General features: G+C 47.5%; 1 protein-coding gene across 1 annotated transcript in view; it reads right to left on the bottom strand.

The window, feature by feature from the left end:
* Positions 1-6,956, bottom strand: part of nyap2a (neuronal tyrosine-phosphorylated phosphoinositide-3-kinase adaptor 2a) — a 20,509-nt gene extending 13,553 nt beyond the window's left edge. The window contains exons 1-3 of the mRNA XM_050060481.1: positions 6,534-6,956; positions 4,350-4,566; positions 1,799-2,112 (exon numbers count right to left, since the gene is read on the bottom strand). Coding sequence (XP_049916438.1) covers positions 1,799-2,112; positions 4,350-4,552 — 517 coding nt within the window. The 5' untranslated portion in view covers positions 4,553-4,566; positions 6,534-6,956. The remainder of the gene's footprint in view (positions 1-1,798; positions 2,113-4,349; positions 4,567-6,533) is intronic.
* Positions 6,957-7,442: the final 486 nt, after the last annotated feature.

The following is a 7,442-nucleotide window of genomic DNA, read 5'->3' on the forward strand; positions in this document are numbered from 1 at the left end:
CCCGTTAAAGGGTTTTTTTGGGGAGTTTTTCCTGATCAGCTGTGAGGGTCATAAGGACAGAGGGATGTCGTATGCTGTAAAGCCCTGTGAGGCAAATTGTGATTTGTGATATTGGGCTTTATAAATAAAATTGATTGATTGATTGATTGATTGATGGGTGTTTAGACAGGTGTCATGTTTAACTGACAGGTGTCATGTCTAAACGACAAGTGTCATGTTTAACTGACAGGCGTCATGTCTAAAAGACAAGTGTCATGTTTAACTGACAGGTGTCATGTCTAAAAGACAAGTGTCATGTTTAACTGACAGGTGTCATGTCTAAAAGACAGGTGTCATGTTTAAATGGCAGGTGTCATGTCTAAACGACAGGTGTCATGTTTAAATGGCAGGTGTCATGTCTAAAAGACAAGTGTCATGTTTAACTGGCAGGTGTCATGTTTAACCCTTTGGGCCCTAGGCGTTTTTGGGGTATTTTTTACTGCCTTTACTTTTAAGCTCATATCACAGTCATTATAAAGGCTACATACACATGCTATCGCTTGTTTTTTTTCAGGACAATCTGGGATAACCAGATTTGCCATCATTACATGTCCTACTATGTGCCTGTATTTTATATTAATTTTTATATCAATGAAAAAAAAAACAAATCCATGTGACTAAATTCTTACATTTTTACATGTTTCTCACCATAGCAAGTTGGAAGTTGACATATTCTGCCATATATGAAGAGGAGAGACTCTCTGGAATCTGGCAATATAAGAACCATGATGCTGGGACATTCTGTCACTTCACAGCTGTCCAAAACATGTGGTTTGTGCCAGGTGGACATGATTTCCAGTATTTTTTCATTATTGCAAGAAATTCCATTGACTCATTCACAAGTCAAAAATGTGTTTTATCTGAATGAAACATGCAATATGTACATCTAAGATCATAGAAAAATAGTCAACCAAGTGCAATTATGTCCTCCAAGACAATATTTGCCACTTTGTTTGCACTAAACAAAGTTTGTTGTTTCTCAGTTTCAGTTATATATTGGGGGGGCATTTTGGGCATTGGGGGGGACACATGTCCCCCTCAATGTATATGGTGACCTGGGCCCTGTCATGCATGCATAATTAGACTACAGTTGTCTGGGTGCGCAAAGGTGAAGTGGCTGGTCTTGTCATACAAAGTTTGATGGAGTGTCAACTGGACAATATGGAGATATTTGCATCTTGAAAGCCGGACTACAAATGTGGATAGACAGGGAGAAACACGCAAGCCTAAGACGTGGTAAGATACGATTTTCCTCACTAAATGAAGTGACTGATAACAAGATCTGTATCATGGATTGTAAAGAAATTCGTCAGGTTTTTATTTTGTAGACAATAAATCTGTATTTATAGCATGATGGGATGACAGCACAATGATGTGTGTGGTATCATTGGAAAGCTCTGGTCCTACGCTTTCATGTGATATGTGTGGCATTTCTGTGTGAGCCTGCATTTGCGAGTAATCCATCCAAGAGTAATGTGTGTGCAAAGCTGTATGAAAGCTCTGTTATACATAATTTTAGTGTAACTTTATAATTTTTTTTTGTTGTGAAAACATTGGACTACTGACAAGTGCTTTGCCTTGTCGGAAAGCTACAGTTCCGCTGTTTCATGTGATATGTGTGGCTTCTCCCTATGACGCACGGTCGCGGAGAAAATCAATAGAGAAGAACAGGTGTGAATTTCGACGCACTATGTGTCGTTTGGGCCCATAGGGTTAACTGACAGGTGTCATGTGTTCCTGTCAGGTGTGTTGTTCTCACCTTCAGCCTGCTCTGACGTCTCTTTGGTCTCTTGAACGTCTCTCTTGGCGACTCCTGAGCCACCGTTCACCATCTCGGAGCTGCTGCTCAGTTTAGTGTTGGGGTCTCTCTTCGGTTTGGGTGGGGGTTGTTTTCGGTTGGGGTTGGAGTCGTCGTCTCCTCCGCCCACAGAGTGGAGGGACTGGGATCGGACAGCGAAGCCTTGACTGGGAGGTGGCAGACGGTCCTGCGGTGCTGGCATTGTCATGAAACCCATCCTGAAATGTTTTCCAGAGTACGCCCCGTCTGTTGCGATGGCAACATCTTCACCAATCCTGGATAGACCAAGACTCGTTAGTAAAACTGTTTGGACAAACATCTATAAAATACACAAAAACAAAAACTGACCTGATAACCTTGATACACACACTGCATGTTGAACATAAAATATCAAACTTATCAAACGACTCATAAACATCGGCCACAGCAGAAGGCATGGTAAATATCAGCACTAAAATACTGTCGTGGATCAAAACACCTGTTGAGTTTGTAACTGCAGACTTTTATTACATTACAGACATTTCATTTACTGCACATCACTGAAAAGTTTATTCCGTAGTCGCTCCCACCGAGTAAACATACAGCAGACCGCCAACTGACCGACGATCACTGTCACATTGAGCAGGAGGAGGAGGAAGAGGAGGAGTAGGTTGGTCATCTGTGGTCTGAGTCCTGCTCTTCATCTGTGGTCTAAGTCTTGTCGATTGTCTGTGGTCTGAGTCCTGTTGGTGGTCTGTGGTCTGAGTCCTGTCGATCGTCTGTGATCTGAGTCCTGTTGGTGGTCTGTGGTCTGAGTCCTGTCAATCATCTGTGGTCAGAGTCCTGTCGATCATCTGTGGTCTGAGTCTTGTTGGTCATCTGTGGTCTGAGATCTGTCGATCATCTGTGGTCTGAGTCCTGTTGATAGTCTATGGTCTGAGTCCTGTTGGTGGTCTGTGGTCTGAGTCCTGTCAATCATCTGTGGTCTGAGTCTTGTTGGTCATCTGTGGTCTGAGTCCTGTCGATCATCTGTGGTCTGAGTCCTGTTGGTCATCTGTGGTCTGAGTCCTGTCGAATGCCTGTGGTCTGAGTCCTGTTGGTTGTCTGTGGTCTGAGTCCTGTCGATCGTCTGTGGTCTGAGTCCTGTTGATCGTCTATGGTCTGAGTCCTGTTGGTGGTCTGTGGTCTGAGTCCTGTCAATCATCTGTGGTCAGAGTCCTGTCGATCATCTGTGGTCTGAGTCCTGTTGGTGGTCTGTGGTCTGAGTCCTGTCAATCATCTGTGGTCAGAAACCTGTCGATCATTTGTGGTCTGAGTCCTGTCGATCGTTTGTGGTCATAGTCCTGTTGATCATCTGTGGTCTGAGTCCTGTTCTTCATCTGTGGTCTGAGTCTTGTCGATTGCCTGTGGTCTGAGTCCTGTCGATAACCTGTGGTCTGAGTCCTGTTGATCGTTTGTGGTCTGAGTCCTGTCGATCACCTGTGGTCTGAGTCCTGTTGAGTCCTGTCGATCACCTGTGGTCTGAGTCCTTGTGATCGTTTGTGGTCTGAGCCCTTTTGATCATCTGTGGTCTGAATCCTGTCGATCGTTTGTGGTCATAGTCCTGTTGATCATCTGTGGTCTGAGTCCTGTCGATCGTTTGTGGTCATAGTCCTGTCGATCGTTTGTGGTCTGAGTCCTGTTGATCGTTTGTGGTCTGAGATCTGTCGATCATCTGTGGTCTGAGTCCTGTCGATCGTCTGTGGGCTGAGTCCTGTTGATCATCTGTAATCTGAGATCTGTCGATCATCTGTGGTCTGAATCCTGTCGATCGTCTGTGGTCTGAGTCCTGTTGATCATCTGTGATCTGAGTCCTGTAGATAGTTTGTGGTCTGAGTCCCGTTGATCATCTGTGATCTGAGTCCTGTAGATAGTCTATGGTCTGAGTCCTGTTGGTGGTCTGAGTCCTGTCAATCATCTTTGGTCTGAGTCCTGTTGATTATCTGTGGTCTGAGTACTGTCGATTGTCTGTGGTCTGAGTCCTGTTCGTCATCTGTGGTCTGAGTCCTGTTGATTTTCTGTGGTCTGAGTCCTGTTGATTTTCTGTGGTCTGAGTCCTGTTCGTCATCTGTGGTCTGAGTCCTGTTGATTTTCTGTGGTCTGAGTCCTGTTGATTATCTGTGGTCTGAGTCCTGTTGATTTTCTGTGGTCTGAGTCCTGTTGATTATCTGTGGTCTGAGTCCTGTTCGTCATCTGTGGTCTGAGTCCTGTTGATTTTCTATGGTCTGAGTCCTGTTGATTATCTGTGGTCTGAGTCCTGTTTGTCATCTGTGGTCTGAGTCCAGTTGGTGATGTGTTGTCTGAATCCTGTCGATCATCTGTGGTCTGAGTCCTGTTGATCATCTGTGGTCTGAGTCCTGTTGATCATCTGTGGTCTGAGTCCTGGTCTGTGTGTCTCTATGTGTCTCAGTGTGTCTCTGTGTCTGTTTGTGTTTTTGTCTCAGTGTCTCTGTGCCCCCCTTGTCCTCTCAGGTCCTCCAGGGGTTGTCCTCACCTCTTGATGGCGTCCTCCTGCCGTCTCTTCTTCTGGTGTTTCTCCTGCAGGTATGTCCAGTTCGTCTGGTTTCGGATGCGGTCACTCTCTCTGGCGATGTCAGAGGCATTCTGGATCACCAGGCCATCGTATGTCCTCAGACAGCTGTCCTCCACATACTGAAAGAACCTCCTGAAGGACGACGTGTCCTCCTGAGAGGTCATGATTCTCAGAAGACCTGAGAGGACGATGAGAGAGGACACTAAGTCCAGGGTGTCTTTCACGTTAGTACAAATTAATTAAGTGTCTTTGTGTCTCTGTCTGTCCCCTCCCCCACTTCTCTGTGTCTCTCTCTGTCCCTCTGTCTCCATCAGTCCCCTCCCCCACCTCTCTGTGTCTCTATCTGTCCCTCTGTGTCTCCATCAGTCCCCTCCCCCACCTCTCTGTGTCTCTGTCTGTCCCTCTGTGTCTCCATCAGTCCCCTCCCCCACCTCTCTGTGTCTCTGTCTGTCCCTCTGTGTCTCCATCAGTCCCCTCCCCCACCTCTCTGTGTCTCTGTCTGTCCCTCTGTGTCTCCATCAGTCCCCTCCCCCACCTCTCTGTGTCTCTGTCTGTCCCTCTGTGTCTCCATCAGTCCCCTCCCCCACCTCTCTGTGTCTCTGTCTGTCCCTCTGTGTCTCCATCAGTCCCCTCCCCCACCTCTCTGTGTCTCTGTCTGTCCCTCTGTGTCTCCATCAGTCCCCTCCCCCACCTCTCTGTGTCTCTGTCTGTCCCTCTGTGTCTCCATCAGTCCCCTCCCCCACCTCTCTGTGTCTCTGTCTGTCCCTCTGTGTCTCCATCAGTCCCCTCCCCCACCTCTCTGTGTCTCTGTCTGTCCCTCTGTGTCTCCATCAGTCCCCTCCCCCACCTCTCTGTCTCTAAAAATGGAACAGGGAGTCAGCTGGTGGTAACCTAGCAACAGCAGCATCTCTCAGAGGAACATGATGTAATGCTTCCTGTCCACGGATGAGGAAGAGGAGAGGAGAGGAGGGGTGAGGTGGAGAGGAGGAGAGGCAGAGAGGAGGAGAGGATGAGAGGAGGAAGGGGAGAGGAGGAGAAGAGGAGGAGAGGAGGGGAGGAGGAGAGGAGGAGAGGAGGAAGGGGAGGAGTAGAGGGGGTAGGGGAGAGGAGGAGGAGAGGAGTAGGAGAGGAGGGAAGGAGGGGAAGAGGAGGAAGGGGAGAGGAGGAGGAGAGGAGGGGAGGAGGAGAGGAGGAGGGTGAGAGGAGGCGATGCACAGACTAGACTTTAGGATCCAGTTTAAAAAAAAAGATAGTGGAAGGATTCCAGAAGTCTCCTCCTCCTCCTCCTCTCCTGCTCCTGCTCCTGCTCCTGCTCCTCCTGCTCCTGCTCCTCCTGCTCCACCTCTCCTCCTCTTCACCAGTTCCCTGTCTATACTGGATCAAATCTCCTCCAAGTTCTTAGTGACCCAGCTGATGGTTATGACATCACAGCTGTGAGCTCCTCCCCCAACGTGATGGTGACCAATCTGAATCTACTTCCTGTTTCTGACACGTTTACAGAAACAAAAGACGCAAATGTTTTATGGATTCAATGTTTGATTTAAAGAGACTGTTTCCTGTCAGGTGACCTTTCATTTTATCATTGATTATAAATAAATAAATACGTAAATAAAAGAGACAGTTTCCTGAAACTCTGATGATGACCTTTGACCCTGGAACGTAACTCGTTCCTGCGTATCGATCAGTCAGTGTGATGATCAATAACAATAAGCGACATCTTGTTTATTTTTTGTTGTGTTTGTCATTTGTTGGTAAAAGTCACTTACTGTCTGAACTTTGACCTTCTGTCCTGGATGGTTATTAAAAACACTTCAGGTGTGTTCTTTCAAAATAAGAGTCTGTAACTTTGTTCTCAGGTCTGATCCAAGATGGCTGCCATGTTTCTGTTTGTGACACACATACAGGGTGTGAAGGAGCCAGATGTGTTTGGACAAACTTTATTGACACTGTCGACGGACAGATGAACATTTCTCACCAGCAGAGACGACAAAGTCTGAACGAGATGACGAATAAAAAAACAGGAGACAAAACATAAAACATGAAACATGACAGACTGAAGGAAGAGAGGAAGAGACAGGAGGAGAGAGAGGAGGAGAGGAAAGTATGAGGAGAGAAGGAGAGGAGAGGAGGAAAGAGGAGGCTTACCAGAGGATCAGTGAAGACTCAAACTCCCTGCATCCCTCCTCCAATGTCTCCTCCAATGTCTCCTTCCGTGTCTCCTTATGTCCCTCCGTCAGTGTCTCCTTCCTTCCCTCTGTCAGTGTCTCCTTCCTTCCCTCCGTCAGTGTCTCCTTCCCTCCTTCAATGTCTCCTTCCCTCCTTCCCGTGCAGAAACAAAGATGGAGTGATGAAGCTTCCTCTCTGCAGCTCCGATGAAACGATGACTCGCTGTGATTCTCGTCCGCAGCGACGTTAAGCCTCATCCATCCTTCAACACTTCCTTTTTCTTTTCCTTCACTCCGTCCTCCCGTCATACATCCTCACACACACACATACACACACACACATACACACACACTCACACACCCTTCAACCGCACACACACACATCCCCGTCGACAGTCGCCACAAGAAACGAGAGGCTGAAACCACGGCAACCTGACAGCATCCTAACCCGGCTGACTCCTCCCCCTCCTCCCCCTGCTGATGCTGCTGAGAGACAGAGAGGAAGAGGAGGAGGAGGAAGAGAAGGAAGAGGAGGAAAAAAAGAGGAAGAGAAGGAGGAGGAGGAGGAAGAGGGGGAGGAGGAGAAGGGAGAGGAGGGAGAGAAGGAGGAAGAAAAGAAGGAGGAGAAGGAGGAGGAGGAGGAAGAGAAGGAGGAGGAGGAGGAAGAGGAGGAGGAGGAGAAGGAAGAGGAGGAGGAGAAAGAGGAAGAGGAGGAAGAGAAAGAGGAGGAACACCGAGAGAGACAAGGAAAGTGTCTCTACAGAAAAAAACTCACATCCAAGTTAAACTTTGGGTTCAAACATCAAACAGATGTGTGACTGAGATGTCTCATCAAATTAAAACTTTTCAGCCTCCTCCATCACCAGAACCACCGTCAGTCTCCTCCATC

Source organism: Epinephelus moara, chromosome 2, assembly GCF_006386435.1.
Source record: "Epinephelus moara isolate mb chromosome 2, YSFRI_EMoa_1.0, whole genome shotgun sequence".
In the NCBI taxonomy this organism is placed as follows: Eukaryota; Metazoa; Chordata; class Actinopteri; order Perciformes; family Serranidae; genus Epinephelus; species Epinephelus moara.